This window comes from Amblyomma americanum, chromosome 2 (assembly GCF_052857255.1).
Source record: "Amblyomma americanum isolate KBUSLIRL-KWMA chromosome 2, ASM5285725v1, whole genome shotgun sequence".
Taxonomy (NCBI): Eukaryota; Metazoa; Arthropoda; class Arachnida; order Ixodida; family Ixodidae; genus Amblyomma; species Amblyomma americanum.
The window spans coordinates 75,706,031-75,732,287 of NC_135498.1; the positions used below are offsets into that span (position 1 = coordinate 75,706,031).

Sequence of the window (26,257 nt, forward strand, 5' to 3'; positions counted from 1 at the left end):
GGAGCTGCTGTTGCGACGCATTATCTGCTCCCACCTTTTTAAATGGCTGCCTTCGCTAGGCGGTGTGAAAAAATGTTGATCGGTAGCCTCGTTCCTGTTGCCACTTGTGCAGCCGGGCGCAAAGCAGGATGGCATGAGTAACACTCGCTTCAAGTCACTAAGTGCACAGATTTCATACAAAGAAGTCTTCACAATCACTGGGAGCCCCACTAACTCTAAAACGAACTTGAAAATCCGACTAGCCTGCCGTTACAGCTGCGAACAAAACACCCGTGACAGCAGACGATGTAGGAAAAGAGCGCTCGTCTTCAGCGACCGCGACTGCCACTTCAGTTCCCGCGACCGCCACTTCAGCCACCTCTCGAGCGGTGCTGCGAAACTGAAAATAACTTAGAACGTTAGTAATACTGCCAAATTTAACGGATTCGTCAGCGAAATATATAGAAAAAGAATACCCAGCATGAAGCCACCTGCCGCCATCCTGTTTCAAGGTCTTGTCCAAAGGAGACTCTCCTGAGATCTATCCACCTCAAGAAACTGTTATCCATCCATTCATCTGTGCGCATGCTTGCCCCGTTGGGACCAATCAGCGCGTACTACCTACTGGCGCCGCGCGGATTGCACCCCTGTTCACGCCAAACAATAGGGGATTCTTGCCCTTGGTTTTGTATCTCTTCGTGAGTGTGACGCTTGGAATTGTCAATGGGCTCGCCTGCACAATCACTAAGTTCGTGAAATCAGTTCTAGTCTTAAACTGTGTTGATGGGAAATGAGCGGATCGTTACGACATTGTGCAGTCTCTGGCTGCGATGGCATTGCTAGTGACGGGAGCCGAAATATTCTACACCAAGTGCCTCAAGACGCCGGCCTCCGTAAAGCGTGGTTGCTGCTCATCGGTAAGCCGCTATCGGAGAAGAGGCTGTCTATATACGTTTGTGGACGGCACTTCTCTGCTGATGCCTATAATTACAACCCGGATGTGATCCGCAATTTGGGTGTCCCAGCGAAGTTGTGTCTGCGGAAAGGCGTGCTACCAACGCTGTTTCTTCCGACCCTCCCGGTAAGTGCAGATTTATAAGACTATAATTATAAGAAGCTGTGATCACAGTACGATTTTCTGGGAACGTTTCTTTAGCTCAGGCGTTCTTGTCGGGCCTCTGGCGTGGAGAAGCGTGCACTTGTCAGCGCAAGCCAATGTGAAGGACGAGGGGTTTGGATACCTTGTATTTACAGTCCAGTCAGCGTTCTAAAGCGACACATAGGCTACGAGGGGCCTCGCATAGTGCAAGGCTCTGGATTATTTAAGCCACCTAGGGTAGCACCCGGAGAATTTTTACATTTTTGGGGTGCTGAGCTGGCCAGTCCCTCCAAATTTTGTTATGGGAGAGGGCTCGGGCCATGTAAACTGGTATTTGCATTTTGAAATTTAAATGTAAATTGTAATTGTGAGACAGAAAGTGGAACTCTGAGCTCTGTCCCGCTCAGCACCCCTGGTTTCGGCGTCATCGGCAATCTGTATTTCAATACAAATTGCTCAAAGAAATCAATTTTTTACTTCAGTTACATATTCAAAGGCATCCTAATTTAGGACAGAACAAAACATGACATTCTCGCTATTGTGTGTGTCGTGAAATAAAGCTCAAAATGCGTACAGGTAATTGGAGCAAAATGTAAAACGCAGTAGTGCAAAGCCGGCTGCACCAGTTTAATTCCTAGTGTCATTTACCAGGCTTTGAAATAGGCTCTAAATGAAAAAAAAATATTTTAACTGGTGTGTGAAAAGCACTGACATACTGCGAGTACTTTGTTTTGGGGAGATAACAATAACAGGAAGGCTCAGAAGAAAAAGACTGCAAAAAAAATCTTTAAAATGTGGTCATGGAAGAGAAAGGTAAGTCTTTGAAGTTAGTGGAAGGGTGCAATGTCTGTCAGATGCATGACAGTCCAAAATGTCAGCACAAGGTGAATATGCAGCAAAGAGGGGTACAGCACAAAACATTAAGGGCAGGTTTTATCCGTGTTCTTGTCCAATGCGTGGTCCACAGGGCTTTGAAACAAGCATTTCAAGCTAGCAGTGCAGTACACAGCTGGTTTTGTTGCAGCCACATGCCAAGCAACAAGCGCCAAAGAGCCAGTCATGTCCTGCACCTTCTAGTGGCAGCTCTTCTGAAGACCTGCCCCTGGTGAGTTATGCACACTGTGCATTGCTGGATTTGTTTTGAATGTGCAAAGGAGTGGGGCTTATACTGCAGCACTTGATGCAGGTTGCTGAAACTACAGCTGCACACCACTGCTTGACTGCTGATGTTCAGTGCGCAGAGCAGTGCATCTTACAGCTCCACTCGCAGTTGTGTGCGCCACAGGCGCCGCAGAGCCAGACAACCTCAGCAGCTGCACCTTGTGACAAGTCATCTGAAGTCTCGCCCTTGGTGAGTTGTGCTTGCTTTATGCCACAAGCATAATAGGCACGACTATTATTGTAGCTTCGGATACACAGCATTTAGCCACCACTGTGAGAGGTCTGCCACCTACAGTCCTTAACCAAAGCACTGCATGATGTAGCACACAGTTTTCCTGCTTCAACCACATGCCATTGAAGCACCAACATTGCATAGCCTGGCCGTATCTTCCATGGATGTGAATAACACCCCACTCAATGCCTTCCTTTAGGTGAATGTCCCCTACATCGCAGCACCAGTGAGGAAATGGTGCTTTATATTTAAACACACGAAAAGCCTACTCTAGTACTTCAGCAACTGATGCAGGTGGCCATGATGCTCGTGGAAAGCCTGCCATCTGCAGGTATTTTAACAGTGAAACGATAAGTGCTGCAAATCATGAAAAAATAACCTGTGCATGACTATGGTATGTGTGTATTGCTTTGTAGGCTAAGAAATGCCAGGGCAGCTCCCATCCCATGACAAGTGCTGTGGCCACACAAACTGCGTCGATTTTGCACACAGTCAGCGCACAGACCTCATCAAAGTTGATGGGAAAGAGTGCTGGTAAGCTTGTCTTTGTTCTGTGCCTATCACAGTGTTAGGTCTAAGAGTGGAACGAGTGTCTTCTTTTAGTGAAACTGTTTAAAATTGACACTGGGGCTGTGTTCTGTTTTTTAAATAAAAATTTAAAACATGCTTCACTAGAAAAACCAGCAGTTATGCAGATACCAAAGCTAAGTTAAAGAGCAAACATTAATTTTTGTACTGTATTAACCTCTCTTAAACTGGCAGGTGTGCAGGTTATTGCAGCCAAGGTGCAGGTTTCAGTGGCGACACAGACCAAGGCCTCTCGTGCTGTACTGCCAACAACTTAGGATGCTGAACTACTGCTTGGTTCTTTAAAGGCCTGTAAGGCATTAGTATACAGGGATTACCATGTGGTATTCGCCTACACTGCTAAATAATTTATAATCGCATTTCTCCCTCATGTTGTTTTGGTTTCAGTTTCAACAACCGAAAGGTGGCTGTGATGTCAAAGTTGCTTATAGGTCACTCGAGGGACAAAAAAAACTGATCCCAGCCAACCAAGTTATATCCAGTGGATATTCATATAATTTCCTCCACAAACTATCAGATGTCCATATGATGTTCACCAATGCTCATATTACGTCCATATAATGTCCATAAAATCTTCATTTTGATGATAGTGGACGTCCATACAATACTCATATCATGCCTGCATGTGACGATTCCTAGGCATTCAGAGGATGTTCACCAGATATTCAGCCAATCTATTTTCAGGTTGGGGGCTGGATACTGTGGCAGCTATGTCATTTATTTTGTGTGCTGTACAGCTTACTACTAAACAAATATGATGCAAGGTATGACAGAGAGATACAAAGCAAAAACCAATAGGAAACTTCCATCCTTTATACATGATCTGGGAATAACATTTCAAATAACAGACGCATTACGAGAAAATTGCACGCTGGGCTCTAATCAATGCAATTACATAACCATGTCACAAAGAAGTGTCATTTTTGTGGATGCATGTTACCTGAAATGTCATTTCCAGTTCGTGCAAGATGTAACATTCATGTGTAGTGAAGTCATTAGTTTGCGCTCTCTGTGACTTTTTGATCTTTCATTATACTCATTCAGTTCTTGTAACCTGTACAGCGCATAAAATAAACAAGTATAATCTTACAGCCACAGTTCTCGTTTCTTCAGAATATTGCACCTCGTGGCAGTACACGGGCAAGGATTATCCCCTTTAGGCGAGAATTAAGACAACAAGAAGGAAAATTGTGATTCCTTCAAATATTGCCTATAAACAGCAACCCAAACTGAGTGGTATGAAGAAAAACAGAAAAACAACAAAAAATTTTTGTGATGTGTACATTTGTACACATGGCGCCTCTAGGCTGTAAAGTATGTCGACGACCACTCACATAGGCAAAACTATTTCCAGGTGCTGTAACTCTTCACAAGTACTTCAGAATGAATTTTCAATGCCTCTCAGCTTGCCCACTTCGATTGCTTCTACTTTTTGGTATGAAATTCATAGTAACAATCCTTTGTGGCACTTAGGCAGAGGAAAACTCCGCATTTGCGACAGCAAACTCTAGACTTCAAAACACAGCCTGTGTTTCGGCACCTTTGCGGGATGGCATTCATGTGAATGGGCCAGTGATTGTTTCCGTCAAACCTTGTAGAGTTTGTCGGCATGGACATGCCGATATGTGACTTTCGGGCAGGCTTTGCAGAGCTGGTGCTTGGTCTTCCCCTCTTGTTTGGTGCAGTCATGTTGCTTGCAATCAAGCTCCTTGCAATGTCAGACTGAAATGCCATAGCATCCTTCACATCCTTTTTTGGCAGTCCCTCTGCATTAGTATCGCGAATGTACTCAAGCCAACTGTTGCAAACCACAAGGGAAATGAAGTGGGAGCTTACCCTTACTGGCCATTTCTTCGTCTTTGCATGAAAAGGATAGAGCGACATCAAAATGTCCAACTTGTCAATGCCACCCATAAATCGATTGTACTCGGCGATTACCTGTGGGAAGTTGATGTCGATCTTTGCTGCTTCACTCCATCTCTTCACCTTAGTGATGGTGCCTAGTCCTACAACTGTAGAGATCATGTTGACTGGACCATTGTCGTGCCAGCGAACAATGACCACATCTTCCTCTTCAGCAATCTTGAAGTCGTAGCTTCCGCGCCCTCCCTTCTTCAGCTCTTTTTCGCTTTTCAGCTCACAGCCTAGAAGTCTGTTGGCCCTAATCGCGCCAGACGCTAAAATTCCAAGAAATTTCAGCTCGGAAAGGTGGCACAGAAGAAAAATAATTGTCCATGTAGCATCTCATGTTGAGACCATGCGGGAGCGCTTCCACAAGCCGCATCACAACCAAACCATCAAGGCCCAAATGTGAATGGGCGTTGCTTACGCCAGTGCGTTTCCCTTGATAGAGCTCAAAGTCATGAGCCATGCTGTCTGAACTGCAGCGGACGAATACTTTAAGTCCTTCAGGGTTTGGCTTGTTTTTCACAAACTGCTTAACGGGGACCTTTCCTGTGAAGGGCACCATTTGTTCGTCAATGCTGCTTTCTGTGAGAGGTTCCAAAGCAAGACATCGACTTCTGACGGCATCAGTGATTGGCGCCACTTTCCAAAACTTGTTCTTCAGTGGATCCGGCGGAGCATCGACGTCAGCAACACACAGTGCTGCTCGTTGCTTGAAAAAGCGTTTGCATGTCATTGCATCCGCAATGCAGGGGATTCTTGTGTCCTCCTGCCAATACATTCGGATTCTCAGAAATTTCAAGATTCTCATTCGTATCATAATGCCAGTGAAGACTTTGATTTCTTCCGATGTGTTATTTAGCTCAACTCCATCTCTTTTCAGCACATAAATGTTGGTTAAATGTGCTAGATCGTCAAAAATGATCTCTGGAAAGTACTTCATGAAGTACTCAAGTGGCTCAAGGACAGCTGATCCACGGTTAGGAATGAAGTTGCATTGAGTGTTTACCGCCGAGAATTTCTTCTTAATTCACTTCACCACGGTTTTCTTTCTTTTCGTTGGCGGTGGCCCCACTGGCTGCACATTCTCTTCATCATCACTACTACTACTGATGCTCTGGTCTATTATCAAAGAATCTTCATTTGTTGGCTAGAATGAAATGAAAAAGTTTAAGAAATATATCAGGAGAAGTTTCAAATTGCTTTAGTGTGTTGCCAAAACTTACTAACCACAAATTTGGCAGATTCTTCGAATTCATCGTCCGAGAAGTCCCCATCCGAGATGTTCCCGTCGGCTATTCTGGCCAAAAGAGCTTGAGCCGACGCAGTCGATGCCTTTTGCCGGCATACTGAGTGCTCTCTAAGACCTATAATGTACAAAATATATATATAAGTTCACCATTACTGGTTACAAAGAAATAAAATACAAAAACGTTATCTGGTGAGGCAGCCTTGAGGCGCCATGTGTACAATTGTACACAAGGATGTTTCACTGCACGGCACAGAGCCATCTTTAACAAAAACCGCAAAACCTCTCGCTTGCGAAAAGCCATAACCTTCTGCGTTAAGCTGATATGAACACCACGTTCGTAAATATTTTTTACATGTCAAAAATATAACACAATTCCAATGCATTCACGTGCAGATCCGTAAAAGGCGGAGGCGTCCATCTTCAGTATTTGTTTGGGCTTCAGGTTTGGTGCGCAAAAACGATGGCGGTAGTTGTCCACTTATAAGGCATGTATCAATGCTTACGTGGGGTGTCAGCCCGTTTGAAGCAAGGGCGGGAGCGCAAAGTGGCGCCAAATTTGGTGTGTACAGTTGTACACACCGCTGCTGAAGGGTTTATGCACAGGCACAGGCTTCGAGTACGGAAGAACACCAAGGAATACAATCACTTGTTTTGCCCTCAGCCATATCTTATTGCCCAGTAGCCATAATGATCAGCGTCTGGTGCTGTCCATTCTTTTACTCCAGGTCCTCGGAAGCCTGTGAATATAACAGTGCATTGTTTTGAACAGAAGTGATGACACAGCAGGAAATATGGACAAAAAATGGGTGCACAAGAATATGCAAAAGCTAATGTTTCACCCAACTGGCTTAGTATCTTTACTGAAAAGTAATGAGGAAAAAAAGCATGCGATAGAAGCCAAGTACACAAACGTGCATCCACCATAACCTTTACTAGCCTTACCAGAGGTAAGACTAAATCCAGACAGAGGTTTGGAGTACAAAGATCTCATGCAACAGCCTGAATGCTTAACATGAAAAAAGAAACCCAAGCCTCAGCAAACAAACACAAGGACGACAACCAAGAATTTCAAATACATATATGCAACCATACTTTTGCAGTGACATTAAAAGGCCTCGCATGCGTGAGGTGCGGGGTTCGATCCCCAGTGCCGCCGGGTACCCACCGGTGATGCAATGGGTACAAGCTTTCCCCTGGTCTGGTGCTCAGCTTATAATGGGTGAAATGCTTGGAAAATGGGTCTTTGACCCCATCTTGAGTGATCGAAAATACCTTGTGCCATGGCACTCTATGGCCATAGATGCCCTTGCGCCATAAAAATTCATAATCATCATCATCAGCAATGACATTAAAAAAAGCTGGAGTGTGCAGAGCAATAGTGATTAATGTTGGTTGAATACTGCAGTCGGATAAAACTCAAGAATGAAGCGGCATATGCCTCTCAAAGCAGGCCCTCCATCCACTAGTGTCAACCGGCTCTCATGACATGAGTGTTACTCCCCTTGCACCAGCTAGTGTGACGTCATAGATGAAAAGGGATTAACCACTGTGTTATGATAGTCGATCCACGCCTTTGGACGGAGGGACAGTGGTGCCGATCACAGCATGCTTTCCGCAGGAATGAGCATGCGTTTATCACCATATTTGGTGACGTATGCTGACTTCATGAGGGTGGTTGGTGCATGCAGATATAAAGTAGCAGGTGTGACAAAGTGCAATCAGAGCCACTTGTGGTCTCTTGAAAAAGACAGAAGACACCTTATGGCAAAGAGTTAGGGGGGGGGGAGTGGGGGGGGGAGGGGGAAGATATTTGGTTTTTTCATGTCTATGGCGTTTGCAGTGTACTAAGCAGGCAGGATGAAATGCATTGAGCAAGTGTGCGCATTCTTGAGGGCATTGATAAGGAGACCAGCCATGGTTCACATATGCAAGAATATCGTAGATTAAGCCAGACATAGGTAGGCTTTTTCAGTTCCATTGGAAAATTTGTGTAATAAATGCATCAGCATGCAACTAGATTTTCATGTTAGGTAGTCAATATTAGACTTCCATGAATTTTTGTAAAAGGTTGTAATATCCATGCCAAAGTAGTTGTATGCTAGGGAGAAGTCAAGGTGACTATTTTTTAAAAATAATAGGGACAGGGTGACTGGTTATGAGAAATTCTCGAATTTAAAAAGTAAACATCCGCACTACAGAGAAACCATTACACAGTCTTACTGAATTCAGTCCGAAGTGATGCAATGTCAGAACTATCAGAACAATTAGCAGCAAAAAGTAATAGAACTAGAAACAACACTGAATGAACTGCTAATGCAGGTCAGGAAGAATAAACATGCTAAGGCACATTCTTGACGCATGCCTGAAAGGGTGGGAACACCATGAGAGTTATTATTATTATTATTTATTGATACCTCACTGGCCCTGAAAAGCATTGAGTGAGGGGGGCATCAAGGAAAAGGAATGTGCAGAAATAATAAACAACAATAACGGTGCAATGGACATGGTACAACGCAAAAAACACGAACACAGATTATTTAAAACGGAGCAAGATTAACAACTGCAACGGAGCAAGAATAACACATCGTATATGCCAAAGGAAAGCAAGTTATTTCAACGCAATCTGTTTTCAGCATCATCACATCTTGAGTAAATGCTAGAAAGCTGGGAAGAAATGTTTCGAAAGGCATTGTCAGCCAAAGAAGACTCAGGCTTATCGGGTGAAGCTGTTGGTGTTTCAAGGGCTGCAGCTCTCAGCATCAGCTGTTTGACTTCATTTTCGGTAGCATCCTGCCTTTCTTTAACACCTTTGATTTCATTAAGTATCGTAGCCTGGCCAGCTTCAATTCTTTGGACGGTCAGCAAAAGAGGTTCCAGAGTTTTCCTTCCTTTCAGTTGCATTCATAGGCCCAGGGTTGCTTTCAATGTCACCCGATAATGAGAGTAACATACCATAAAAAAGTAAGTAAAAGTGAGATGGCAAAGAAAATAAACGCTTCAGTGCATCAATATACTCTTTAGGGCACGACATCGCAAATAGACAATAATCGCTGCTATTCACACAGGTAGCGCCTTCCAAATAACTAACCCGCAAAATCCGCAGTGGTAAGATTTTCATGGCGGTCACGGTGCCGTGACCGAGATGGGTGGTTCCAGGCTTGCTCTTATATGCGTCGCCGATATCGGAGATAGTAGAAGATCCACGTTGCCAGGTGTAAAAACTGTTGTCGGCCAGACTTGGCCAAGAAGCAGGCGAGAACGACGATTGCGCAGCGGCGCCGGATGGTGAAGATGTAGCAGAACCCGGGAAACAGCAGCAGCCACATAGGAGTGCGGCCTGCAAAATCTGCAGCGGTTGTATTAGCAGTCATATGTTGTGTAGTTAAAAAGGAAGTCAGTGATCCTGTAGAAAATCAAGTAGTCAGTCTTGAGGTACCTTAGTTTTATTATAGAAACCTGGAGCTTAACAGTGAAAAATGCCTTGAGGACATCTAAAAACAAAGCTCTTTCCAAACCCAGAAGCTACAAGTGTATGTTAATCATTGCTGAACATTAGAAATTGTGTTTCATGAAAGCATTTGCGGAATCGGGAAGTTAGGACGAGTGGGAAAACAGGTTTAACTGAAGCGAGTCAATGAGGCCAGTGAATTGCTTGAATTTTTTGTTTGTTATGTGAAGAAGAAAGATGTGGCAGTAGTTGGTAATTAGCCTGTGTTTAATGAAGAACTAGAAAATATTTGGTGAAAGCTATTTGCTTTCCATATTACCTAAAAATGAAGTGCGAAAAACAATTTCATACCAGCTGTTTGTCTTCATGGCACAGAATGCATGTAATGAGTGACAAGATGAATGAAACTATCTCTTCTCTGAACATGTTGTCCAAAATATCTGAAAAGGAACAGCAAAGAAAAATGTTCACGCCCAGCTGCATTATATGAGGTTTACAACCAGCAACTCTCATTGTATACATAAGATGTAAAGCCTTGTTGGGGCACACAAACAGGAGCAAGAATTTTCAGAGCACAACTTTCATTCTACACACTAATAAAATAGAAATTTTCAGAAAATGTTGTAAAAGCCACAAGCTGAAAGAAAAAAGTATTCGATAGACATGTGCTACTGAAATAAAAGGAAATTACAAGAACTGAGAACAGACCAAGTTCACACAAAAGTTCAAAAACCACAAAGAAGAAAAAAAAAACAATGCCGTGGGAAAAAAAGGCAAACACAAGAGCTTGACTAAACAGAGGCAGATAAGAGCGTATAGGGGGCTGTTAGCAAATTTTACGGCAACACAAGAGCTACAAAAACTGTCTTCTTGAGCCGTGAGCCGCCGGAGACAGGAATCTTCCCCCCTTTGTAGTAAAGGTCATAGCATACCAGACGGCTGGAATATGCAGTTGAATGTGTGCCATCAAAGTGCAGGCTATTCCAACAATTGTTAGAAGGCACAGCTAACTACCACCAACATTGTTTGCCTTACAACTGAGAACTGAAGTCCAATGTGTGCAGGCTGCTATTTAGAGGCAGAGAAGTGGCACAGACCACAGCCATTCCCACGCGACTACTTCGGGGACAAATCTAGCCGCAATAACTAAACACCACAGATTTTAAAGCCATATCTGCACTCCATGAATGATGAACCGAATGATGAAATCGCCAGCATGAAAATTGCACAATGCCACAAATGAACACTAACACTTTGTTTGACAGAATAGTGTCATAAAAACTCACCATTATTGCTGTTATCCACGTAATCCTCCAGTACTTCCAGCAGTGAGTGCTCAGGACTGTATACAACACGCACAACAAGCTTGCCGCCACAGCGAACAAAATGTGAGCACGCGAAACAAAAAATAAAAACATGCGAAGAAACGCTGAAAGAAATCACTAAAACATTGCGGCCGACTCGGCAGAGCTGGGAGGGGCGCTAGCGACGCGGCTAATGACAATGCTCATGGCCGCTAGGTTGCCCAAAGTCAAGAAAGTTCTAATCATTGTTCTGGTATTAAAATCGCAGCGTTTGTGGCCGTCGGTATAACTTGAGCAATTTCTTCAAATAATCGTACCGTACATGCATTCGCATGCATAAAATAAAATGAAAACGTGTAATAGTCAACTGCTTGAAATAACTCGTTCCTGAAGATGTAAGACTGCAAAAGCAGGAATGATTAAAATCCAAAGGTAACATAATTTCAGCATGTTCGTGCCTTCAAAAACAAGTATATCCGTTTCTGGTAAGTTGTTAGCACATTTCCAAAACTTTCAATGTGCTGAAAGAAAATCATCCATATTTGAATATCCTCTGAATATCCACTAACTGATATCTGAATCCAATAGTCCCCTTAACATGCAAAGGATATCGATACATGAACATTGGACGTTTGGACCATTTGTGAATATCCTCTGCATATTCATGGTTTACTGGGATATAATCGCTGATTCGTTGTTTCAATTCACTGCAGCGCTAAAGCCAGCCTGCCTCAATAGCTGGAACGACTATGAATGAAGGAACAGCCTATATATTGCAGTTTTTGCATGCCTCACGTGGCCTGAATACAACTTTGACGTCAAAGAGCTGTTGAAACCTAAACAGCGCGAGAGAAAACATTGATTATAAATTACTTAACGGTCGTAGGCGAACGCCACATGGTGATCCATGTATAGTAATGTCTTACGCATCACTGCAGAGAAGAAAACATGCCACCAAAATTAGGTGTCTATATTTTTTTAATAACGCCTATATGTGTTATTAAAGAGCCAAGTGGTAGTTGAGCATAGCAGCTTCAAATCGCCTGGAATATCAACTCCTGTGCCACCAGATGACGAAATGGAGGTGGAGGAAAACAAGGTGTCAGCAATTCATCAACTCATCATCACCTACCTATGGAGCCTTTGATCTCAGCATTCTAAGGTATGTGAACTGCATAAATAGGAATTGCAAGCTAGTATTTCTCTTGTAGAACTAACCTATTGCAGATTTGTATGCTATAGCTGAGCCACATCCACCTTCTAAATTTTTCTTTTGGAAAATTTAGAGCATTTTCTTTAGAGAAATGCTGTTTTGTTCTGATGTAGCATTTGTGTAGCAAGCAACTACGAATTCTAAGCATAACAAAACTGACTGAAATATATGTGACCTGATGCTTCCTCTTGCAGTCTCTGGCTTTTCATCATAATGAGTGGTCTGTGTGGCCAAAACACACAGGTGTTAGTGCAGCGATCAAAATTTAGGTTTTCATTCCTTTTTAAGCCAGTTTTAAATACCTTTTTTGCATTGCAAGTCTAAATGCACATCTGTTTCAAATAATATCTTGGCTCTATATGAGTACTTATCTCTACACAACACAGCCTGAAATGGATAGGTCGAACACAGTTTTGCTCCAGATGTTGGCTGCCTTCAAGAGTTGTGTACCAGAGGCAAAGAAACTGGACAGAAAATTGCCAAAATGCTGTGCACGATGCCACACCTGAGCTAGTGGTGAGAAGTAAAGCTGCTAGTGTGTCATAAGAAATGCATACCGTATTTATTCGAATCTAAGCCAATGCTTTTTATTGAAATTTTGATTATGAAACTGGGGTGTCGTCTTAGATTCGAGGATACGGCTGCATAATCGCCATCGCCATCTACGGTACTGCGCATGCAGCGCCTCTAGCGCCTAATTCCTGCATGCTTTGTCTGATCAGCAGATCGGCTTGTTAGGCCTGTGGCTAGCGTTGCTAGCATGACTCCATGATCTCGTCTCACGACGCGATGGCACTAACAAATAAGCGGTGTCGTTACACCGCTACTTTCAGGCGGAAAATTGTGCTTGTGGCGGAAAGCTGGACCAATCTTCAAGCACAGCGAGAGTGTGGCGTGGACGAAGCAAATATCCGCCGCTGGCGAAAACAATGGGACCAGTTGTTCAACTGCGTTGCAACACAAATGGCGTTTTCCAGACCCTGCAGAGGCTGTCGCCATGCTGTGGAAGAGGAAGTTGCTCAGTTTGTTAGGATGCAGAGGGCCGGAGCACTTCCTGTTACAACAGAAATTATTCAGGCAAAAGCTAGGGAGGTTGCAAAAGCACAAGGCATCCCCTGCACTGCGTTCAAGGCAAGCAGGGGCTGGCTTCAAAAATTTGTGAAGTGGTTTGGCTTTGGCATGTGGCGGCGAACTTCAGTGTGCCAGAAGCTGCCCAGAAATTTTGAAGAGAAATTGGTATCTTTCCAAAGGTATGTGATAAAGAAGAGGATTGAAAAGGGGTATGAACTTGGGCAAATTGGGAATGTCGATCAGACCCCAGTTTATTTTGATATGTCCATGGCATACACAGTGGCCGAGAAGGAATCTAAAGTGAAACTACGTACTGTGGGCTACGAGAGGCAACGTTCGACCGTGATGCTCTGCTGCACTGCCAATGGATGAAAGCTGCCGCCGTGCATCATCTTCAAGCGGAAGACTCTTTTTGCAAAGGAAAAGTTTCCGAGAAACGTCGTCGTTGGTGCGCACGAAAATGGATGGATAACAGCGTCGACTAGGTGCATTGTTGTGCCAGGATTCCCTCGTGGTTTTAGACTCTTACAGTGGACACTTGACGGACGGCGTGAAGGCTACACTCTCACGAGGTAGGACAGATGTGGCCATCATACCTGGCGGCATGACCAGTCAGCTGCAGCCACTTGATATCGCCATCAACAGGCCCTTTAAATCTAGAGTGAGCAAGTATTACACTGACTAGTTGACTGAACAAGATCATAAGCTCACTCCGACAGGTCGCACTAAACGCGCATCGCTCAGTCAAGTGGCCATCTGGGTTGCAGCAGCATGGGAAGATATTCCGGCGGAGGTGATCGTGCAGTCATTCCGTAAGTGCTGCACTTCAAACGCGCTGGATGGTACCGAGGACAGCGCTCTGTGGGATGAAGTTAGTGACAAAGAAATCTTCAGCGAGGAAGAAGAGTGACCAGGCAATCTTATGAAGAGCACATCCAGCTTTCATTTGAATAAATGTCTTTCTTGTTCAAGGCGGTCTTTTTCTTTTTTCTGTCTGCTTGCATTCAAGGTTTTTTTTTTTCAGGTTTGCGATTTTTGGGGGGTCGGCTTGCAATCGCTGCCGGCTTAGATTCGAGTAAATATGGTATTATGACATATTGTTACCAGCCGACAATGAAGTGATTATTGGTGCTCTTGAAGACTACGCCAGCGACAGTGGGTGTATGAGCATTCTCCAAGCCTCAGGTCATAGAGTAGCTCTCAGTGCTGCACAGTTGTTTGTGGAGACTTCCCTGTAACATTTGGTGGATGTGCGGGGTATACGAGATGTCCCCATAACATTTGGTGGAGATGCGGGGTATAAGACAACTCGTAGTGTGAAGTCTCCCTTTTGCCTACTGAAGGACAGGACGAAAGCGAGGTCAGAAAGGAGCAAGGGCACTCCAACACCCTCTCCCTGCTCTTCCCACTTGATAGTGAAGAGCCTTGCGCCTGTTATATATTTGCGCTTGGCCTTTCAGCCTTGGTCTGTTACTAAGCAGGTCAGCAGTGTCGTGAAACAGAAATTGTTGGAAGAGACCTAAGGCAGAAACAGGCCGTGACACGCACAGGGTAGAAAAATGTGTGCTCTGAACTGGCTGGGTTGTGATTAGGTTGAGTAGTATGCTACAAAAAAACCAAGATACGTAATTGTCGTAATGTTGCGGAGGAGGTCACACGTCACTGGCCGTGTTTCGGGAGACGAAAAAGCAAAGGAGCCTCTTAATTGCGTAGTGTGCATTAAAAGGTTCGCATGCTCCTCCCCAATCATGCCAGTTTCCCACAGCATACAGATGTGATTTTAAGAAGTGGCGACACCCAGTAAAAATTGATCTTGGGACAAATGGCTGCCCTTTGAGCCATCGAATGAAGGTCCTTCTCCAGCAGTTTATGAAGCTTCAGATGGCCAGTCTTGAGCAGTAACTCAAAACTGTGGAGTTTTTTCGGTAGAACTGACAGCTTGTGTTCTTGTGTTCGCTGAGAGCTGAAACAGCCCAAGCCAGCAGTGCTGTGTACTTTAGTAGGCGAACACACTCGTGCAAATGAGCCGAGTGTCAGGCGTATGTTTTCACTTACGCTTGACACTTGTAGTGCCTGAGAGAGCAGTCTTTTGCTATTGCTCTGCAGTCACTGAAAGGTCCTATGTTGCGCTCAGTGTGGCCCAGCATACTCGTACAAAAGCACTCCGAGTGGTGTTGATTAAACTACCATGCTTACGCACATAATTTGCGCACTTTTAATTCAGAAATTAGGGCTCGAAGAAGGGGGTGCGCAAATCACGCGGGGATTTCGCGAGCACGACTTAAACAACTCCACAGAGGTCATAACACGCAATATAGGTATAGTGTATGTTGCTGCGTATACGTCAGCACCTGGATCCGCACCCCACGCTGGCCGCCCCTCGAAAAAAAGTTCACTCTAAATGAAAAGCCGCGCATCCCCCCCCCCCCACTGCGGGATGGCATGAAGGTGCATGCATGAAGCTGAATAAGACGCTAAAACAGCGTCATCGCTTGCGGCCCAGCCAATTGTTCGGTGGTGCCCGATTCCATAAGTTTGCTTTCGCAAATTCGTCTGGGATAGCAAGCGCGAATGAATAAATCAATTATCACACCACACAATTCTTTAACAGTACCGCGCGAGCGTCGACCAAACTGCTTGTCGGCACCTTATCACGGCGCGGAGCTGCGATGCCAGCCAGAATAGCCACGTGCGCACAAGTTTGCCGACACAATGATTGTCTATGGGCAAACTTGTGCGCACGCGGTTATTCTCACTGGCTTCGCCGCTCCGCACCGTGATAAGGTGAAACACAAGCAGGCTCCGCACCGTGATAAGGTGAAACACAAGCAGTCAGTGCGACCAAGGAAAGCGTAGCCGGCAGTCGAGTCACATGCATCAGCCAAACAAACAGCGGTGTTGGCTCTTCTATCAGCTGCCGATCCTCCTCGGAAGCGCTGCTGGCCGTTCCGAGTGGCGATGCCGCTGGTGCCGCTGCGATTGTAACAGCAGCCCCTGACACCACCATGAACGCCCAGTGCACAAAAGATTCGAAAAGCCTTCCGAACAAACACGCGGAATAGCCGAATGCTACTGGGTAGAGCCATAGGGTAGAGCCCGCGTGCATGATGGTGGTCTAGCACAGCGCGTGGCGAAAAATATGCGAGTAAAAAATGCTTTTTGTAAACCCGGGTGATAAGTTAAGGGTGCGCAAATTATGCGCCTAAATACGGTATGTCTAGAAATGGCATAGTTAAGCCTCTCATTCTATGTGAGCTAAGAACTGTCCAGAAAGATATCAGATACTTTTCATTCAGAGATGTTCCAGGCAGCAGGTAATGCAGTATTGCTTGTCATTCATCTTGCGCAAGCAGAATGCAACTAGAAGCGTTGGGGAGTTATTTTTTCTCTGCCCACACCATGTCCATTTCATCATTGTCACTGCTAGAGCACCTCAAGTGTACTATCCCACAATAATGAATCAAAAACCGGAAGCATGCCCTCGATGCCCTGACCCGTGCCTGGCCCAAGCCCGGCTATACATAGCGTTCTCCGTCCCAGGCTTCTAGGCCAGACTGAGCCCGTGCAGCGCTATGCCACGAATGGCTTTGGGGCTGCAGTGTCTTGGGAAGTATATGGCGCGCCTAGCCTGCTCTTTGTCGCTCTAGCAATGCTGCACATGTGCAGAGAGCAGTGGGGGTGAGATCAAGTGATTATAAAGCTCTCTCATTGAGTTTACTGTCCACAAGGCGTAATAAAATGATCGCGCAGCAATGCCGCAGGGGTAGAGCATCCACTTTATGTGTAGGAGGCTTTTGGTGTAAATCCAGTGCCACTCAGTTTTCTAATGGCAAAGGAAAAAAGAAACTGTGTTGAGAAAACACAAAAACCAGGGCAGATTAGGAAAATGTATTTAATTCAGTCCAGATGTCAACAGTCGTGCTGGTAATGTCTGTCACTGGTGTATGGAAGGGGCATATATCAAGGCTCCTAGGGATTGCATAGCTATCATAGCTCTTTGCTTCACTACTATTCACTGCATGTTTAGAGAGTTCGATTGGGAAGAACGGGGCATAAAGATTATGAAAACCACTTCAGGAACCTTCGATTTGCTGATGATGTCGGTCTGTAACTGAGGAGAGGAATTGTGCACGTTAGAGAATCTGTAAAGGCAAAACAAAAGTCGGTCTAAAAATTAATATCACATCTAAATTGATGTTCAATAGTCTCGGAAGAAGATAATGTTTACTACAGACAGTGAAGTATCAAAAGTAAAAAGTGCATTGTCTTATTCTCGGCCAAGCAGTGACTCTTGATAAGGGCTACAGGAAAGAAGTTACCGAGGGAATAAGGAGTAGTTGGACCGCACCTGGAAGGCCATCTCAAGTTGAGAACAGCACGTTACTGATATCCCTAAAGTGGAAGGTGAGATCATGAAGGGGAATGGACATGGGCAGGGCACTTTATATGGAGTACAGATAATTGACACTTCCCTAGGATAGCAAAAGTGCATTCCGAGGGAAGCAAATGGAGCAAGGAGGCTGCAGAGAGTCATGTGGGTACATGAGATAAGGAAATTTATGGGGAATGGTGGGTGACGATGGCTGCTGCAGGGCAGGGTCAGTTGAATATATATGGGAGAGGCCTTTTTCCTGGAGTGAACTTAGTTATTGTAATGAATGAAAGAAGTCGCTATAAGAGTAAGCATACTGTAATTTTTTTCTTCTTTTTGCAGTCGGAAGCAGCGCCGAACAGTCTGGCATGGAAAAAGAGGTCGTCAGGAAGTGCCTGGAATGGCTTGAAAATGCAGGCGTTGCCAGTCATTCCTTGACAACAGGTAACACTCCAGGCTTCTGTAGTTTACCGTGATATGAAAAGTCACTTGAGCTTTAGTGAAAAGTGCCTGTGAAAACAGAGTATTCTATACTACTGCGCTCAGCCTAGGTTGAGATGATATATGCTACATGCTGTTGTTACAAGCTCATTTCAGTACTAAGCTATTATTTTTTACCTTTCCTGTTCTCTTATCCATTTCATTACAGTTGTGTAATACCCTTGGGCAATAATGTATTAGTGCAAAATTCCAGCATCAGGACTTTAGTCGGATACAAGTCGAAGAAGGCAGCGGCGAATGCTCCTCAAAGGTGGCCCGCTAGCCAGCGGCATCAACCAGTTCTCATGACATCATGGTAGCAATGCTGCAGAGGCTAGGCAGGAAAGGGAAGGAGACAGTCGTTTGTCCCTGTGCCTGAAGTGGGTAGTGGGTTGTTTGGCTTATGGGTACAGAAAGGAGGAGGAAGGAAGTTGCAGAGAGGGTGCAGGGTTGCTAGCGCTGAGGAGTCCACTACCCACAGCATGGGGCAAAGGAGTGCCTTCTTTTATTTCCTGCCTAGCCTTTGCTGCACTGCCATAAAAAGTCATCCATGAGTATAGCAGGAAATCACAGGTGACTATCAAGTGGCCTTGCAATGTCATGAGGATCGGTCGATGCCATTGGTTGGAGGGCCTCCTTTCAGGGGTATTCGCCACTGCCTTCTTGACTTGTATCCTAATGTAGTTAGGAAATAGTTGAAACTGAAGACTACCTCAATCCGTCTTGGTGGCTCAGTTGCTTTGGCACTCTGCAGCCAATCTGAAGGTTGCAGGTTCGATCCCGGCGGCGGCAGCCGTATTTAGGTGGAGACCAAATTACAAAAATGCCTTATCATTGTGCTATGACAGTGCATGTTACAGAATCCCAGGTGGTCTAAATTAATCTGTGGAGCCCTCTACAGCATCCCTCATAGTCTGTGTGTAGCTTCGGGACTTTAGACCCCGCAGTTTACAATTTTTATGAAGACGACCTTTCTATACTCAGTCTTGATATAAGGGAGTAATTACTCATTAGCATCCACACGAGCGCAGCCATATGGCTACAAAGGAAGGCTATACAGCTTTCTCAGAAACTTCGTAGTTAAAGAAAAATTCGTCCTAGTCCGGGGTTCGAACCCGGGAACACCGCTACACTGGAGCAGTCGCTCTACCAACTGAGCTAACCGGGACGGCAAGCTTATGGTAGGGCGAGAGCGAATTGATCAATAACTCGAAGTGGGAACAGTGTTGGTCAAATGTTTTAGGGGAATCCCCCATGGTGGAGTAGATTTGTAATAAGGGAGTAATTACTCATTGACATCCACCCGAGCGCAGCCATACGGCTACTGTATGGCTGTAGCTGTATGGCTGTAGCTGTATGGCTGCGCTCGGGTGGATGTCAATAAGTAATTAGTGCTCCCTTATTACAAATCTACTCCACCTTGGGGGATTCCCCTAAAACATTTGACCAACTCAGTCTTCATATTCATGTGAGCAGTCACAGTGTCTTGATTGTTCTTGTTGTCCATCTTCAGGCTGGCATTCTGGTGTCAGGCGCTTCTGTAGAGTGGAAAAGCCAGGAATAGAGCACTGGTTTTGTGTATGGCACATTCCCAAAGGTAAGTAACATCCTGTTATTATTGCTAGATGGCTGTGCGAAGTAGGTTTTGCAAACAGAACATTTTCAGCTTGTTATAGGCCTCTAAAAAAACTGTAGGCCAACAGTGCAAAAAACAGTGCCGGCAAAGGGATGGATCCCTTTGCATTGGGATCCATCCCATGGGCTTTTTAAGCCATTAAATCCCGACGTTGCATATATGATACAGAGTGCAGAAATGTGAATAATTCTAATTTCTGCCCGCATATCTACTTGAACTGCTAGCATATGCCAAGTAACACTCTTTTCCAACGTATTTATCAATGCAAGGCCAAAGTATAAGCTGCCAGAGATGCAGGAGGTCCACGAAAAGATAAATTCATGCAAAAGCTATCCCTAACGCAAAACTGCCTAAAATTTTTGTGGTCATAATGCTGCATTCACAGATGGTAGAGTAGTTTTGAATATTGCACTCCTGCATGTGCTTGCGTGTTAGCATATATTTTTCTGTGGACCTTAGGCACTCAAACATTATATTATTATATTATTATTATTTTTCTTCATGAATCTCAAAATTTTTACATCTTTGCGATCAAGGAGCCATTAAATCTGACGTTTTCAGTGGTGGATACACGCTCACAACAGGTCTCACCAGATAGCTTGCAATACCAAAATTTTGTCTGCCAGCGGTGCTCCCTAACATCATGTCTACCAACAAGGCACTTTTCATGCTTTGTGTGTGGCATAAAGTTCTCTGCCAACTGAGCTAAGGAAGCAGCTGTCCAATATCTTCTACTTTCGAGGGTGTTTATGCTACATATTACCTAACCTTGAGTGTGTACAAGAGCGCCACTTTCGACCATCACGGTAGATGTAAGAACGTCCTGTTATAATGCAGGTGTCATGTCGAACAAGATCGAATGGTGGGGGGTGGAAGCTGTGCGAGGACTCTCTTATGCTACCTATGACATGAAAACTTTGAGAAAGAGGCCATCAATAAGCTGTTGAGCACTCAAGGGTTGGGTATTGAGGGACTTGTTGTGACATACATATAAAGGAAGCCAACAGTCACTGAAACCGAGGAATGTATAGTGGGATTGCTTTTTTTTTTAATTTGTGGTGTTGATCTATGGAAAATTAGTAGTCTACAGTGAAAGCTCATGAATTCAAACCTCATTCTTTTGAATTTTTGGATAATTCGAACTGTATAACTTGGTCTGTCAAGCTCCATTGGAGTCTGTGTAAAATGTAGCCCGTTAATTTGCTTGTGAATCGGGGGAGCCATCGATAATCAAAACAGTGCACTGCCTTGCTTGGACGGCCAGGGTGCCTGGGCATGCGGCAAACCGAGCAGTGCTCCTGAAAGGCTGCACTACCTGTTTGGAGGAGATGTGGAGAGGGTAAAATTGGCATGCCAGGTGTGAGGCCGGATAAACGAGGAGGGGGGACTTTCTGTGGCGGCATGGTGACAGCAACTAGCTGCATGACCTCCACGATGTGTACCCGGCTGTTGTTCGTGATCGCTGATCTCAAAGACATCAGTAGCTTGCTGTGTTAGCTTTTGTTGAGCAATGGATGTCGTGATCAGTGGTGAGGCACACAAAATCAGGTGTGTTGCAGCATCTCCAGCACTCCGAATCCAAAACCATGTGGTCGCACACAAAACTGTGACGTGTGAAACGAATGAATTGGAACTTTTGCTCATGTTTGCTGCACGTTTTTGTCCCAATTTTCTGATGCACTTTGTGTCACATTCCTTGTGGTTGATTGCAACCATAGCAGTCAAACTATGCAGTGTGCCATGGCATAGTGATTTAGAAATGTTATCTGCTCGCGGTAAATGTCACGCCAAAATGCTTCAAGAGCAGATAGAAAGCATGTGTGAAGCCAACACCAGTGCATTATCGAAACAGAATGTCGCCGTAAAGCACAGTAATTGGTCTGGAAGATTGTGAGTTTGGTCGGAAGCCTGTAAAATCGGGCAGCCTATGTGTGGCCGTCCTGGTGACTCACGTTTTGGCCTACGGTCATGCAACGTCCGCAACTCGCAAGCGTGAATTTTATTAATGAGTGACCGGCAATTCTGGCATGTTAATATAGCGGGAGGTTGGGGAGGGAAGTACTGGGAGCTTGTGGTTGTAGGGGAAATAGGAAAGGTAATAAGGGAAATAGCAAAGGGGTTTCAATTTGTCCTATGTATTGCCTATTGCACACAGAGCACTTCAGAAGATAAACCACGTTTGAAGTGTCACAGCAAAAGGTGCCTTTAGTTTTGATTTCATAGAAGTTCTGGTGGCTGTTACTTTGTTAGTCATGTGTGCACATTCTGCACCTTGGCTTATTTGTTAGAAAGGCAGCAGCCTTCTGGTAGATGACTGGAAATTTTTTAAGAAGTTAACAACGATGTAAAGTTTTTGATTGTCTTTTGTTTGACGATGTTGTTTGAGAGTGATCAGAGACGAAAGCATCCAGACAAGATTGAGATCCAGGTTATGTCCTGCGTTGTCTTGGCATTTGCTGGTAAAGAACACCAGGCCAAAGTTTTAGCCGAAGACAGGGACAAGACATTAGTGCTGTCCTTACTAAAGAACTTTATCGTGAGCTCCATAAAAATAGTACGTATGCTCGCATGCCAACCAGGCATTGCAGTGCATAAAGTTATTCCTGCCAAAGCAGCACAGTATGTCTAGGGACAGCCGTAACTATTCCACACTGCTCTGATGCATAGCTTCGATAACACCATCAAACCAGAATGTAGGCTGCTCACATTTCCATTTTTGAGCATTCTAGACAGAAAGCTGATGGTACTTGATTTGCTGCAAGAATCAATTACGGAGCGTTGAAGAAGAAATGTTTGAACATGAATGGATGAAAGGAAGAAGCAGTGAAGAAATGGAAATAATGAATTAATAATGTTTTGTAGTAACCACTGGGTTCACTTGCTTTTTTACTGTGAGCATGCCAGTCACCAAGTCCTCGACATTCAGTGCAACAGCATCATGCATTTCTTGCTCTATTCCTCATTTTCCACAGCACACCAGCATTTTCAGTGTCAGGCTGCCACCTGCTGTAGACGTGTGCCGGAAGGAAATCTTCAAGAACAGCCTCGACAGCCTTCTATAGTATATTGACAGCCACATGGTATGCCACTTGGCAAGTCTTCCAAATAAATAAAAAAAACTATGGTGTGCTTCTTGTGCTTTCCTGTAAGCTACCAGGTATGGTGGCTTAGACGAGTGTGAGGTCGTAATAAGTGTTATCTTATGGAGGATTGATTGTGCTGCCATCGGTGGGTCTCAGTGCCCTGGTGACTAACAACCTTGCATCCCTATAAATGAACTTGCTCTAAGGTGACTAGGGCATCAAGGGGCCCTACTTCGTGAAGTAAATGTGACGGGGGCAAGGTGTATCACCATTGTCGGGTCGTTTATTTGGCTTGACTGAAACGCTGCGATGGCCTGGTGGATTTTCACGAATCAGCCATTTTGGACACGCCGTGGACACGCAACACATTTTGAGCATTGGGAAGCTGATGTTCAATGTTTGATATGCAATATTTCATTTGAACGCTTCGTGGCTTACGCACGAAACTAGCAGACTTCTGGTGCTTTGTGTGAAAGGGCCAATTCCTGTCCTGCTAATGTCCCAGCCACGTGCAAGCAAGCAATTTCAATTTATTCGTTACTGTTTCCATCACTCGCGGTGGCCAAGCAGTGTCAGGCTGCTCCTGTAATGCACTTGCAAAATGACATCTTGGTGTTTATGCTGGGCATTTTATAGTGTAAAATTGATGTACATGTACAGCAATTCGCAAAAGGTGGCCAGTTGTCAGCACACATCCAAAGCCAAGGAGAGCTGCCTTGGTGGCTCGGTGGTTATGGCGCTTGTCTACAGACCCAAAAGACGCAGGTTTGATCCCAGCTATGGCGGTCTCATTTCAATGGAGGCGAGGTGCTAGAGGCCCGTGTGCTGTGCGGTTTCAGTGCACGTTGAAGAACCCTTCACTATGGCATCCCTCATAGCCTGACTTACTTAGGAACATTAAACTTCCATAAACCAAAGCCAAGCTATCTCTGTATGTATAATATAAGGTGACATAAGTGCTTTTACCATCCAGGGCAGCTCACTTGATGCACTCGAAAAGACAAATTTGAGCCTCTTTCAAAGCATTCAAATGGTCCATTAAGTGGCGGCAGAGCAACATGACTGCAGATACCGCCAACTTAACTGCATGATTTCGTAATCCATTCCAGTACATGTTACTTTGAAGTTCGTTGGGTGGACAGAGTTGGAAAAGCAGGTAATGCATGTTGGGACACCTGATATGAAAACCATGGACATCATCAAAGGCGATGCCCATGAAACTGGTGGGTGGGATGTTCTCAACCAAGCTGTGAGTATGGTAGTTGCAGCTGCTGCTCAGAAAGACGAACAAGTGTTTGCAGTGTAGTTAATTGGCTGATGGCAATTATGTTCACTTTAGATACATGCTTTTTTCCCCTATGCACTGCTGGACTTGGTTACACTGGCCGGCCACTAGTAAGGTGCAAACGTTCATTGTCGATCTGTTGGCTCATTGAAGGATTGCTTTCTTGACTTTGCAATATTGTCTTTACTGGTCCTTCCCTTCATTACCTGTGTACAGGAATTTTATAGTGTATTAACAAAGAATACAGATCTTTGTCATGGCGGTCACATTTCGATGATGATGAAACGCAAGAAGCTCATGTCAGTGCACATTAAAGAGCCCAAGGTGGTCGAAATTATCCGGAGCCTTCCACTATGGCGTCTCTCATAGCCCGAGTCGCTTTGGGACATTAAACTCCATAAAAACAAATTTTACAGTGTATGTACAAATATTGAATATAAAAACGCGAAAATCCTTAATTTCGGGTCTTAGGAATGTGTGAATGCTTAGCAGTATTCGTGTTCCCGCCCGTGGTCCAAAAAGCCAGTCGCGAGGAGGAGCGCTTTTTTTTTTTGCAAGAGTGTTAGCAGGTATCGGATCGTCCCGTTACAAAGCGTCACTGTACGAAAACAAAAAATATCCGCAAAAACTCGTTGCACGAGCGCAAGGAATGCCGCGCGTCGCCTTCGCAGCAAGCGTGTGGGAGAATCGAATATGTATAACGAAATAATTTTACGAATATTCGCTAATTTTGCTAATATTCAACGAGCAATCATGCAAAGCAGGAGCGGTGGCGCTGCGGTTATAGCTAAGCCCCCTAGTCTCCTGCAATTCCGAGAAAAATCGCGGATATAAGCATTTTTCATGGGATTGTGTGCTCGCAGCCGTTCGCTATTGCCCATTGTCACGGGCATAAATAGGAAGCAGAGTACGTTAGAAAAAAAAACTGCTACCTTATATGCATGAATATAATACAGGGGAGTTCTATAATTTTAAGAGAAATTATTACTATAAAATTATGATGCAATATCAAACTGCTCAGGCCAACCATAGCATCTACCCCCCCCCCCCCCCCCCCACTTAGGAAAAAAAAAACGCATGCACGTTAAAATAACGGTAGCAGCGGATACGTTGACGTTATTTAGTGGCGAGTGCTTCAGATACCTGCGCCACAATTGAATGCAGCCAAGACTAATACTTGCAGCAGCCGTCGCAACTTACTGTTTCTAGCCGCCCTGCCCTACGGCTGGCTGCCTTTCATTGCTTTCCATACTCCACTCAACATATTCAGTGCTTCTGTTACTCAACGACCCGCACCACCTTTTTTCTACTCTAAACAAGGATCAACCCAATTTAGAGTTTAAATGGTTGGCGTCGCCAAAGCTTAAAACTCCATGTGTCGAAACGTTTACTTCATCGATATGGAGCAATGACCTATTTTACTTCCATCACCACTTAATGGAGCATAAATGAGGATTGTCTTAACACTTTCTGAAACGGAGTTTCTTGGTCTCAATGCTCCCGAAGCCGCCAATGGAATAAACAAATGGGGGACACAAAGGGACACTGAGGAGAACCCTATCAAAATTTTTTTGTTAGCAATATCTGATAGTTTGGCATTTCATGGCTTTGTTGACGCTTGTCCGGGAGCGAAAGATGCATTTATTTCAAAGAAATTTGGAATCGAAGTTGAAAAATTTTTTCCCGCCGCTCCGATTCAAACTCGAGAACTCTTCTGACGTCACGGAGAACTCTTATGACGACACAGAACGGAGTGACGTGAACGTGACGTAAACGAAGACTCCGTGATTTCTGAAGGTTAGCGGTGCGGTGCGCTACCTTCCTTTGCAAGCCTCAGAGATTCGTGACTTCCATGAAGTATGGAAAATTCCTCCATGGTGGCGCCTCTTGTTCTAGGAAGTCATCACGCTTGTACTTGCGAGATTGGCCTGTGGCGGCGATACCTGTATTTTGGTTCTTGCTATTTTCTACATTACAAGAGCTTTGTTTTCGGGAAGAGTGGCGTTTTTGTGATCAGGAGCTGGTATTCTATGGATACAAGCCAACTTCAATTTCTCCTCAGTGTCCCTTTAAGCTCAGCCTTTAAGGGTATGACGCGACAGCGATTCGTCTTGCCCACGCAGACACGGGCACTGTTTTCTCTCTCACA

General features: G+C 44.7%; 1 protein-coding gene across 4 annotated transcripts; it reads left to right on the forward strand.

Annotated features, from left to right (window-relative positions):
* Positions 1 to 570: 570 nt before the first annotated feature.
* LOC144121438 (uncharacterized) lies at positions 571 to 22,862 on the forward strand. 4 transcript variants are annotated; one of them, XM_077654640.1, is made up of 8 exons: positions 583 to 896; positions 1,005 to 1,060; positions 2,103 to 2,183; positions 2,265 to 2,429; positions 2,888 to 3,005; positions 17,967 to 18,068; positions 19,618 to 19,701; positions 22,713 to 22,862. In XM_077654640.1, the coding sequence occupies exons 1-8, from the start codon at positions 770 to 772 to the stop codon at positions 22,808 to 22,810; spliced, it is 831 nt and encodes a 276-aa protein (XP_077510766.1). In that variant the 5' UTR covers positions 583 to 769; the 3' UTR covers positions 22,811 to 22,862. The 4 variants fall into 4 exon arrangements, with proteins under 4 accessions (XP_077510767.1, XP_077510764.1, XP_077510765.1 ...); XM_077654638.1 differs by having other exon boundaries at positions 576 to 1,060; XM_077654639.1 differs by lacking the exon at positions 17,967 to 18,068 and having other exon boundaries at positions 576 to 1,060.
* Positions 22,863 to 26,257: the final 3,395 nt, after the last annotated feature.